This window comes from Eurypyga helias, unplaced genomic scaffold, assembly GCF_000690775.1.
Source record: "Eurypyga helias isolate BGI_N326 unplaced genomic scaffold, ASM69077v1 scaffold36683, whole genome shotgun sequence".
Lineage (NCBI taxonomy): Eukaryota > Metazoa > Chordata > Aves > Eurypygiformes > Eurypygidae > Eurypyga > Eurypyga helias.
In genome coordinates, this window is record NW_010239865.1 from 1134 (window position 1) to 13650 (window position 12517).

Here is a 12517-nt window from a genome sequence, read left to right on the forward strand (position 1 = left end):
GGGGTCGCCCGGGGGGTTCGGGAGGGGATTAGAGGGCGCAGCGATGCGAAACAGAGGGTTTTCCCTTCGATTTAGCCTGTAAAAGTGATTAACTGCGATAAAGTGACAGGTATTGCCCGTGAAAAAAGGAAGACTCTGTAACAGGAAGAATCAAAAAAGTCTCCGTCAATTTTGAAACGCTTTGCGTCGCTTTTTCTACTAAACTCCGCGTATTTAGTTCACAGACTGGAAAAGACAGGAAAGTGTTTACAAAGAAGGCACACAGGTCTGCAGACAGGTGGTCAGGTGGGCAGGTTTTACATGGAGCGTTAGTAATCAGTAGTTTCTATCAGTCTAACTGGTATAAATTCCCAAACTAACGGTATAAAAATCTCTCAGTGTGTGTCATCTACCCTTCGGCGACCCAAGCCAGCTCCAGGCCGACGCCGCGGCTTTGCCGACACGGCGCAAGCCGCAGCGCGAGTCACCCCTTCATTTCCTGAGCGATCGTTCACTACACCATCCCTACCCCTGACTCCAATCTCAAGTAGCTGGGAAGATCTTTGGGCCCGCGTTGGACAAGGGCCTCAGGCCCAGGCTGCAGGCTAGTCCCTCAGACTGCCTGCACGCTCACCAAGTGTTTCAAATCCACTCACACGGGTACGGGGCATTATGTGTCGACAGGAGACGTATCTTCCGTCACAATTTCTATGTTTGCCTCCCTCTGCGAATCCTCCTCCCCCGCATCGGCCACGCAGAGTGTCTGTGTATTGCTGAAGTAGCCGACGCTCTCGCCGTCCTTCTCCGGCCCGTCCGAATCCTCCTCCTCCAGCGTCAGTTCAAACTGGAACTTCTCCATCAGGCTCTGGCAGTCCCTGCCCCGCTCCTCCAGCGGAGGAGACGGGCTCTGAGGGATCATGCTCTGGTACCAGTTCCTGTTGTCCTCCAGCGTGTCCAGGATGTCCTGCGCATCAGGCTGCACCAGGTCGGCCCACGTCTCCCAGAGCGGATGGACGATGTAGTCAATGAATCCCACCTGAGAAACACAGGGACACACAGCTTAGGGAAGGGACGGCTACGAGTGGACGGGCTTCTGAAGAGCTCAAATCCTGTTTATACCTGGTTTTTACAAGCAAAACACCCGCCTCAGAGCAAGCCCCCGGACCAGCACCGGCTAACCAGAGACACCCGGTACCCAAAGCTGCACCTACAACGTTGCTCTACGCTGACATCTTGTCCGACATCAAACCTTGGGTGAAAGTTTAACTAAATCAGGAGCCACCTGGAAACTCAGCGATGGAGCTGCCGATCCCAGCCCCGGCTGCACGTGTGATTTTAAATATCACAGAATGACAGAACCATGGAATGGTTCAGGTTGGAAGGGACCTTAAAGATCATCTGGTTCCACCCCCCCTGCCATGGGCAGGGACACCTTCCACTAGACCAGGTTGCTCAAAGCCACATCCAGCCTGGCCTGGAACACTTCCAGGGATGGGGCATCCACAGCTTCTCTGGGCAACCTGTCCCAGTGCCTCCCCACCCTCTGTGGGAAGAATTCCTTCCTGACGTCCAATCCCAATCTCCCTCTTTCAATTTAAACCCATGACGCCTTGTCCTGTCACCCCCTGCCCTTGTAAAAAGTCCCCTCCAGCTTCCTTGTTGGCCCCAATATCCCTGCGGGTGCCCTTTCCTGACTGCAGATCAACCCTTGCCCTGCGGAATCAGGCAAAGCTATCGCTCTGAGGACAGAGCATCCCACTGAGCGATGCCTCCTACCAGCTGTTGGTGCACAGAGACATTTCACTGCCTCCACCCTGAGCCCCGGGACAGTGTGCTGCCTCCCAGACAGGGTCCCCTGGTGACTGCGAACAAGGGTGGTGCCTTTGTGGCAGCCCTGCCTTACCCCGGGGTACCAATGTGGGTGGCAGCGGTGAAAACCCAGCACTCCCAGGGTGAGCAGCCCTCCCAGCACCAAATGACGCTGCTTTATGGACTGAAGTTGGACCTTTAGGTGTGTTTTACTACAGCGTGTGCAGCTTGTACCTGTTCTGAACTGGTTTGTGGTGCTGCACCTTTAAATGTTCCAGCATTTCTCCTCTACCACAGCAGCCACCGTGTTTCCCTGCAGAGCTGGTCCTGCTAGAGCCTCCCTGTCCTTTGGGTTGGTTTGGGAAAGGGCGCAGAGAGCAGGTCAGCTCATCCCCAGCCGTATTCCAGCACGAAGGCGGGCAGACCGCTGTTGCCCGACTCCATGGAGGGACATGCCAGCGGTGGAATCAGCGAGGGCTGCGGCCAAGGCCGTCAGTCCTTCTGCTGGCTGGCGCGTAAGCCCCGAGCTAAATCACTTCTCAATGGTCTGGACGTACGTCCAGGATGGAGAAAACTGAATGGCCATAAAGAGGATTGAAATTCTTCCGTCTTGGCAGAGCGTGTCGCTCCGCTCCACTGTGCAACACTGCTGTGCGGCAGGAAAACGGCTCTCGGAGGGGCCCGACCCAACGTGCAGATGTTTGCTTTGGAAATCGCACATGCCTCCTTCAGACACAACAGGATGTCAATAGAACCATTAACATTCAATTGTAACCGACTGTTGAGGCAGCTCGAACAAAAAGGTGATGACAATTTCCTGCGGCACATGTTCCGGAGCACTTTTAGAGTGAAAAAAGGAATAATGGTGTATGGTGAGCTGATGGCTTGGCCACCACCCCAAAGGCTCGAGGGCTCTACAGCACCAAGGGCCGGAGATCAGTCACCGTAACCAGGTCATTCCTCCTTTAAACAAACACCCCAGATCACGGAACGGCCGGTCAGATGGCTGAGCACCGGGCTTAAAAAAAAAAAGAGGTACCGGGCTTCGAAACGCTTGTGCAGTGTTTGCCCATCAGTTCCTTGTTTGGCTCTGGCATGGATGTGCCACCTCCCTTTCTCCTTTGCCACCGGCTGGAACCTCAACGGTAGCCACTTTGCGCAACTCCGGTCCTTTTTACATTGCAAAAATGTCATTTTGAAACCTCTGGGAGGTGCGTTATGTGAAATGAAAAAATTATTGGAGCTCACACGCGGTTGTGCAGTGTTTGCCCATCAGTTCCTTGTTTGGCTCTGGCATGGATGTGCCACCTCCCTTTCTCCTTTGCCACCGGCTGGAACCTCAACGGTAGCCACTTTGCGCAACTCCGGTCCTTTTTACATTGCAAAAATGTCATTTTGAAACCTCTGGGAGGTGCGTTATGTGAAATGAAAAAATTATTGGAGCTCACACGCGGAGCACATGGGCATCTTCTGGCCAAGCCTGGCCGAAGGATTCATTTCTTGTTAGGTTAACAAGTAAGACAGATTTTTCCAACAAAATCACCGTGCGGTCGAGTGAATAATTTTGAAACCACTTGGCTTAGCCCTAGAGGACATTTGGAAATAATTATCATCAATTTCGTTACTTATTCAAGCTGAAAAACCTCGATGATGACTGGCTCGAGTCATTTAAAAACAACATCCAAGGCACCATTAATTGTATAAAGACTGGAATATGTTTAGGCAAACATAAATGACCGGCTTCATTACAGACTGACCGGGTGAAATTTTACGGCCTATGCTACACAGGTCAGAACAAAATCTGACCCTGAAACCGCTTCATCTATGAATCAGAACTCGGGATGAGCCAGTTGATCATAAAAAACAAGACACATTCAGTTCCTTTTAAGGTTTGTGTTGACATAAATAAATATTCCCTTGACTTCACCCACAGGCAACAGCTCCATCAGACCTTTAACCTGACCGGCCAAGTCATGCACCCCAAAACCGCTCTGCACAAGGCTGAACAGCGACCTACAGCCAGACTCTTCAGTGTCCCCAGGGGGATCTCAGCCTGGGAGAAGCTCCTAACCCTCAGTTCAGCGGGGCTGGCATTGCTCTAAGTGTCTGACACGGGGTACGGTATCGGCAGGTTCAGGAGGTGCTAATTTAGGAGGCTGGATGGGGAGGAAGGTGGAGGAGAGCTGGCAGAAGGAAGGGGAGATTGGAATCGCACTTTTCACGCCCGGGGAAGGGAAAGAAACCAACTCGCTCTGTAAACTGGGACACAAACAGGGCAAGATGGACAGGCACTTGGAAACGAGGAGACGCCAAGGGCTACATAAGGGCGTCTCAACAGCCTCGCCAGCCTGTGGGAGCCTCAGGCAGTGCGGGATGTCAGGGTCGATCAGAACCAACCCTCTGAGCAGCTGGCTCTTTGCCTAATTGTGCTAGAGAAAGCAGATGAATTTCGTCTCTGCTTTGACAATCCAAGCTCAGGCAGTACAAAAATGCCGCTCACGGCCAATTACCTGTGATTTTTCCACTGACGCCGTGTGTTTGTCGCACATCGGGCTGATTTCCATTCCCCTCTCTCGCTCTTTGTCTCCCTGTTGGAAGAACTCCTCCATGATCCTGTCCGTCCACTGCCGGTACAGCTCCAGAGACTTTGTGGGATTACTCAAGTCTGCACAATGTACCATGTTTCGGAGAACCTGCAATTACATTCATCAGAAAACTCATAAAATCAAAAGGAAAAAGAGGACGGTTTCAAGCCGTATCTGCTTGTTTCATTCCAACCATTCAGCCACAAGACTCAGATTATGCCACAGCCCATAAAAACGTTAACATCCCCACACCACCGTCCCGGAGAGCAGCTGCTACGGTCGACCTCAAACATGAAACGCGCAACGTATTTCCCAGACGCCTCGACACTTCCACAGGGTGCAGCTGGGGCAGCGTTAATGACATCCCACAGGTTTGTTTCCCAATGCAGGCGCTTCCCACCATTCAAAAGTTCCTGTCATGCTCTCAGATGGTTAAATGCTCCTGCTTTATGAAATGAGTAACATCCCTTCCACGCACACAAAACTGTGCCTGACTTAACTGTGGCCGCAAGGATTTAGATGGCAGCGGAGTGGCCTGTTTTGTCATCAGCTCCCTGAAATAAGAATGTAAGGAGAGCTTTCCCTCAAGTCTGTTCTTAAGAGGTTGGCCATCAAAGTGGGGAGAAGATCAGGATGTATCCTGTCCTGCTACCTACGTAACCCCGTTCCAGTACTGCCCTGTCATTTCTGTAAATCAAGGATTAGATTATATAGGGAACAGACTGTACTTCACTAATTTCACTCAGCGCTGAGTTGCTCTAGGTATGGAGTTACAAATTAAATTCCTGCGATCTTGTAATCTTTCCTTGGGAAAAACAAATGGGAGAAAGCAGCAAGGCAACTCGAGAGCCTTCCAAAGCTCAGCCTCAGAAGGATGTGCATGTTGGCAGCTCCGTGCTCCAAGTGTTAAAACCAGAACCCCCTTCACCTAAAAGACATGGGATCACCTTGTACCTCGCTGTGGTGCAGAAGGTGGTGATTTGCTGAAAATTTGGGTCAGGAGCTCCCCTACATGGTCCCCTGAAAAGCCACGGTAAAACCAGCAGCACGGTTTCTTTAACCCTGAACAGAATACACAAAACCCAAGAAACTGAGGTGACGTACCTGTATTCTGTCCGTGTAGTTGTCCAGAAGGAGGACTCCTGAACTGGTCACCTTCTTGGTTTCCACCATGGTCTTCAGGTCAGCCAACAGGCTCATGTGCTTGGACATATCTGTCGCCAACACCTTTACAGAAGCAAAAACAGAACCTTGGTACAGGGAACCATGCACAGGAGGCAGGTTTCCGCCGCAGAGGGGGAGCGGGGTGTGCACAGGTCATACCATGTCGATCACCATCTTCCTGAGCGTCTGGCGCTGCTTCTTGGTCAGGTTCTGGAAGATGTCACAGTGCTCCTCTTGAAGGAGTTTGAAACCCACAGCCAGGTGGTGGTTCTCCAGGACGGATTCGTCGTTGTACATCAGGGCTAGCTCAGAATCTAGCAAAGCAACAGAAATACGTGACTCCGGCGTGCGAAATGGGCGATTTCAAACCGCAAACACTTGTCCCGGGTACTGAAATGTTTGTCTGTCTGCAGTAAATCGGGGAGTTTTCTGTTTTGTGCCTCACGTGTGGCAAGAGCGTGCCGTTTTCTAACCCAAGCACATCCGTACATAATATAAGCAGCCCTTTGCTCAGGCCTAACGAACGCAATAGTAGAGTGACTTAATTATGGCCTTCAGAATCACTGCCAACAGAAAGCGTGGGTCCTGCAAACACACTTTCCAAAAAACAATGCCCATAGTTTGGAATTGGGATAGATGCTTCGCCTGGCGCAGAGCACACGATGAGCCACACTATTCACCTTTACCGTTGTCATAGCAACAGCGTTATTTATCTGAACGGCAAAATTTGCGCTCAGGACTGGAAGAATTATTGGGTGTTAGCAAGTCGTAATGTTCACAAGGTCTGACCTTTGCAAATCGTACTACAATAGCCGCCTCTGTTAGGAATGTCATGTTCATTTCTGCTTTGTTTCCCAACGTCTGACTGGTTTACTGCGCGACACTTCGAGAAAGCAATGCACTCCCAAAGCCACCATGTGTGACCTCGCCGTAATCTGACATGCATTCCCACTAGTTTCCAAGTTTGCAGCTGAAGTTGTTACTGTATTTGAAACAAAACTCACTTGTATTAATAAGAAACTGATTGGAGACCCCGGGGTGATCCACATCATGAATTGCAGCTGCAAAAATCGCAGCCAGGATTTCCAAATCCGTGAAGACGGCCTAGGAAGGGAAAAAGGAGTTGGTCAGAAAGGTCCTTACATTTTATTTCTCAACAGCACGGGAGGCTGATTTAGAGAAACAAGTTGTGCTTTTTAAATTAGTTTTCTGAGGACATCTACTCAGAAGGAAGGCCTACAAGCAGCATGTGCTCTCTAAGACGAAACAGAGATTACAGGCCAAGCTGCTGATGGAGATTTCCCTGGCAGTGACCGAGCCCTCAAAAGAGCAGGCAGCAAGCTGCTCTGTGCAAGCCTGAGTGCTACCGGTGACCGACTCAGCTCAGGGCTTTTCTCCTACGCTCAACGCGGTGCTCTCAAACCGCCTTGAAACACGTCGACTGCCCGAGGCAAAGCACCTAGCTCAAACTGGGGAACTCACATCCAGCGCGGGGGTGGAGAGCAGAACGTGCGTGGACTGGGCAACATCCGCGGCGTGGAGGCTGTTGTGGTAGGCCACGTCCGAATGGTAGTGGTCTTCGAGCGTCATCATGTACGTTACGAAAGTGTCCGAGGAGATCTTGAATGTTTTCAGTAGGTCTCGCTCCTGCACAACGAACGGTACAAGCACACGCGTCGGGTAAGGGTGTCGGGGCGGAGAAGGCAACAAAGCAGAAAGCAGTTAGAAACTGCAAAAGTCTTGTAAAAGGACAGCAAAGGCGATCACGAACCTGAAATATAGCGTACATGATGCAGGTGAGCGGCCTGTTGTGGGAGTACCTCGCAACGTTAAATATGTTGAGACCCCACTTATTCAGATCTTCCAGTTCCTTTTGAAAGGACAAAAAGACAACGGTTGGTTACAACATTTTTCAAGACAGTTTTGCGTTTTCCAAAAGTTTAAAAAGGTACAAATTCAACCTTCATTATAGTAATTATGGAAGTGCACAAGCAGGCAGACTTAATAAAGTACACGAGCACAGCGTAGCTGCGGAGGGCTGATGCCAAAGCACACGCACAGACAACATTTTCCCTGTGGCAGGGGAACTGTTTCTGTTTCCAGGTAGCAAGAAGAAATGCCTGACAGAGACAATGGCCCCACAGCCAGTTTGCTGGCCACGGTGGTGTTACACGTTCCTGTGTTTGACAACTGCTCTCCTCAGCCCTTGGCATATTTTTTTATTATTTTAGGGATGTTTTCAAGGAATTTATGAAGACAGAATATGCTGTTAGGGCCCGGCACCATTAATCACAGTATCTGTAATGGCCACATCCCTTCAGGGATACCGATTCCAGTTTTACAGGGGGGGACAGTCCAGCCAGCCGGCCCACCCCCGGCTTCCAGATAATAGCGACTCCCCCAGAACTGCGAGGATCTGCCATACCTTGGCCAGATGGTCTTCCTTTTCTGTTTTCACACCAAATCGTGAAATGCTGGTGTTATTTAAGCTTGAGCTGTGCATTAATTTTTTCACTCCACTGATCTGTGTCATGAGCTGCTGTTTTTTCTTCTTCTCTCTGTCTTTCTGGGTGGGAGAAGGAATCTCCACATCATTCTGCTTGTCTGTAACAAATAAAGGCAAAATGAGTCAACATCGTTCACAGCGCGAGCACCCATCACCACCCCCCTCACTCCCAAAATCAGCCCTCAGCTTCGCTGATCAAGTGGCTCCGCACACCAGCTCAAAGCCCCGTGTTTCTGCTAAGTTTGGGACCGAACTGAACCCAAATCAAAGCAGAAGAGCCGGCGCTCCATGCCTGAACGGCACCAGGTTCTGCTTATGGCTAGGCCACCGTTAACTTTCATCAGCTGTTTTCAGCAAAATTAAGTGTATATTCAAACAACACATTTTTCCTCAAGAAATGACATATTTCCACATTCATCTACTGATAGGGACAACCTCACCTCCACACTCCCTGCTCTTAAAACACCAACCCAGTAACAAATCGGTGACACTGATTTATTAAAGGTTTGCCCTTTACAAAAACGTACAGTAACATACGATGCACAGGCCACATTTCTACTATCGTGCTCAGAGACACCAACGGTGTTAGTGCACGTGAAGGAGGCACCTACCGGGGCACAGACTTGGCCGCAGAGACCTGTTTAATAAATAAATCTATCCACACATGCTATTTACTGCCTTTACAACTGATTTATTTGCTGTATTAAAATAGACAGACAGTGGCTCATCACCTTTATACTCACTATTCTTTCACAAACTTTTAGAAAAGGCTACTCTAATCTCTTGGCACCTTTGCATCTCTGAGGACCTCTGGAGGGACCAGGCATTAGGTACCTTTGCCTCGGCTTAATTAAAAATCTCTGAAATTAAGAACCAGCAGCGTGTCTGCGACACGGCAATTAGGAGGGAAGGCATTATTCACAGCACCAGCCAAGCTGACATCAGTGGGTGTTTCCCTCGTGTGGTTTCGCTGAGCAGCAGCAGGACTTTCCCCTGTATAATCTCCTTAGCAATGACTAACGCCAAGGCAGCGTAACATGGGCATTCTTCAGCAGAGCCTCTAATTCCTTCAATCACGAACCTCAGGGCTTGGCCATGAGCGTGTCCCACGGCGCTGGCAGCAGCAACACCCCTCGCGCCCCCCAGGACAGGGCTTGTGCTGAAAGGCCATCGCGTCCCGCCCCGCTTACGTGACGCAGCCAGCAATAAACCCACCCTGGGTCATCTCTGTCCTCCGTAGGGATCTAAAGCCGGTGTCCTTGCTCTCACTGACCAAACGTGACTGCAGCTGGCCTCGCCGCAGAGGACACCGCTCCTTGGTGCCTTCCTCAGCCCATTTAATAGAGCCAAGACTGAATGAAGTCACACAACCTGGTTTTAATAATCTCTAAGTTATCCCCATCTTACAGACACTGTTTGGAGATAAATGATCCGTTTTGTTCTATCCACACAGTTCTTTTTTTTTGGGTTCAACTTCCTCAGTTGTAAACTCCCGTTATTTTGTATCTTCTTTTAAACCAAATTTGGGGTGAGGGAGGGGGAAATGAATTCATAAAAATGTAACACTATGACTTCCTAAAAAAGCTTTAAAATCCTTCCAAAAGCTTTACTCATCTCTTTGTAATATGAGCAATCAAGGTGCAATGTGGACCATGCTCTGCAGTCTGGAAGCAGGGCCCTACGCGGCTGAGTGGCCCCCACGCAGCCCCAGAACAGCAAGGACGTCACCGTTACGGAGCACGTGAGCAGCAGTGCGACAAGACCACTGCCAAGACCCACAAAGGGAAATGCAGGTACCTGACCCAGCCCGAGCACAGGCAATAACACAGCCCCGTTAGCAGCAGCGGTGGCTTCAGCTAATTAGCCCCCACTGAGAGGGACGCCACTACCCTGCGTGTACGTGGGGCTGCTGAGTTTTAGGTTAGGTCCACGGGATCGAGCCACATTGGGTATTTCTGCTGCAGCACATCCTGCTCCAGATCTACTGGCAAGAGCTGATAACCAGCCAAGTCCCTGGAAACGCTGCGGTGGTCGTGCTCCCCGGCAGGCTCGGCACACTGCAGGCTCCCCAAGAAGAGGCCTGCCCACAGGCACCTGGGCAATCCTCCTTCTATCCCTTGTACTAATTCCTGTTCGGAATGTCACAATTACGCTGAGCGATAAGCCAGGGCCAATGGATTCCCACACGGCAGTTACAGGCTTACACGGATTACAAATGACGGGATGCAGCCTACGTGCACGCGGTAGTTCCAGTTGCAACTGGCTACTGAAATCACTTTACAATCCCTTAATGGAAATAATTGTTTGTCAGACAGTGACTGCGTTCTGGGCCATCTTAACCGCAGGGCACGAGGCCAGCTCCAGCTCCAGCATCCCACATAGGCTCAGCGTTTGAGGCTGCTGGACTCAGGTATGTGTAGGGGGGCCCTGTGCTAAGCTCTGTTTTATATGGAGATGGTCACAAATTCTAAGCTGCTTAAAAACACAGAAAATTGTATTTTTCATAGCAAATATATTCTGTGAACAGAGAGGGTTAATTCATGTCTGTAGTTCTACGAGCTCAAACAAAACCAACCAAATGGAAAATATCCTCTTTACTCTTTGACTTCCAGTGCAAAATGAGCAAATAGGCACAAGGTATATAAAATATGTAACATATCTGGGCTGGAGCTACTTGTCTGATTCCCTGTTTCTGAGGGCTGAAGATGCAGCTGCAAGAGGCAGTAGCTGCGAAGATGAGAGCATGCAGCTGGGCTCGTGTGACTCTGTCCTTTACGTAAGGTCAACAGAAAAATCAAATATTGCATAATGCAGCCATCGATAACTTAATTCAGTGTGAATGGAAAAAACCCTTTCGTTTGGAGAAGCGATTCTTCTGTGGACAGACTTACTCAAATGCTGTTTTATTTATCTCTCCGCATCCATTTTGATAGTGAAAAATCAAAACACTTAAATAACACTCTGCTCTGAAGGAAACCTGGGCACAAGCACTGACTGGTGGGTGCTGGGCTGTCAATAATCGTTAGCTTTGAGTCACCCGAAAGCTTGGGATAACGCCTTACCCAGGAAGGTGTTGGAAATGTACTCGGACACCTGGTTGCCGGAGCGGCTCATCTCGGAGAGGTGTGTCAGCTCCCGGTTCAGCCTACTTAAATAACACTCTGCTCTGAAGGAAACCTGGGCACAAGCACTGACTGGTGGGTGCTGGGCTGTCAATAATCGTTAGCTTTGAGTCACCCGAAAGCTTGGGATAACGCCTTACCCAGGAAGGTGTTGGAAATGTACTCGGACACCTGGTTGCCGGAGCGGCTCATCTCGGAGAGGTGTGTCAGCTCCCGGTTCAGCCTCCTCTTGAAAGAGCACAGAAACAAAAATGGCATTTTTCTGAATGCTTTTCTAAATTAACACAGCCCTAAGTGTATCGAAAGCAAGTCCCCAGTCATGATGCCAAAAGCAAAATCATGGAGATATTGGGAACAGAGTCGGGCACATACAGTTTCATTTAGATACTGCTCAGCGTCACCACGACGAGGTATTTCTTTCCAGTACTCTGAACTACAAAACCGATTTCCTCCAAAGATACACACTGGCTTTTACTGTAACAAACGAGAAGCTAACGTTTCAGGTAATCTCTCCTGTACTGGTTTTAAATTCCACATCCTATAGCCTTCTTTCGTTCTGAATTTTCCAAGTTTGCTCCATTTTGTATTATGCAAGTAAAAGACAACGATCAGAACAGAGCAGAGGAGAAAGAAATCGGAAGGTCTGCTTGGATCATTACAGCAAAATGTAGGATTCAAGCATTTGTTCACCCAGACACCCAGGCTATGACCCTACTAATTTTCTAATCACACATTTTCACTGCTGCCTCGTATTACGCCACAACAGAGAATTCCCAAGGGGGAGAAACAATTCACATATATGAACGCCTCATGCACAGTACACGCACGTTTCTCACCACACAGTGCACATAAATAACCCGTTTTCAAAGCCCGTTTTCCTGAGAGAGGTTCCATCCAAGCACTACACAGCACAAAACCCCCGTCACTCATCATCCTTCAGGATTTAAACCCACCTTAATGTAACCCCAAGACACAGATAATAAATAGTTTGCTTCAGGCATTTTGGAAAAGTCCACGCCACCGTCCACAGATCCTCGCGGAGAAATCGCCGGTCAGCCGGGAGAGCTGCTGGGGCACACGGACACCCCCCTTCCCCGTCAATAATAAAAATCAGCGTCCATCAAAGCCAGAGATCCCCCAAAGCCCAGCAGTTGCTAATCCCAGACAAAGCCAAGCTTGGCAGAGCATCCTTGCAGAGGGCTGGACGTGGGTGTAGTTGCTCGCAGGAGAGAATAATGAAATCGGGGATTGCACGAAGAAATGAGGGCTGATCCAAACCTATTCAGCTGGATGGCTGGAAGCACTTATGAATTATGAATCGTCCTGGTTGCTTAGTTGGCTGAAGGGGGTCC

At 49.6% G+C, this 12517-nt stretch overlaps 1 protein-coding gene across 1 annotated transcript; it reads right to left on the bottom strand.

Moving 5' to 3' along the window:
* Positions 1 to 649: 649 nt before the first annotated feature.
* Positions 650 to 12166, bottom strand: PDE4B (phosphodiesterase 4B, cAMP-specific). Its single transcript, XM_010148293.1, has 11 exons — positions 12119 to 12166; positions 11593 to 11598; positions 11306 to 11393; positions 7963 to 8141; positions 7309 to 7407; positions 7020 to 7184; positions 6542 to 6641; positions 5697 to 5851; positions 5478 to 5600; positions 4299 to 4481; positions 650 to 1015 (listed from the first exon to the last, which is right to left on the bottom strand). The coding sequence occupies exons 1-11, from the start codon at positions 12164 to 12166 to the stop codon at positions 650 to 652; spliced, it is 1512 nt and encodes a 503-aa protein (XP_010146595.1).
* Between the last annotated feature and the right edge of the window lie 351 nt (positions 12167 to 12517).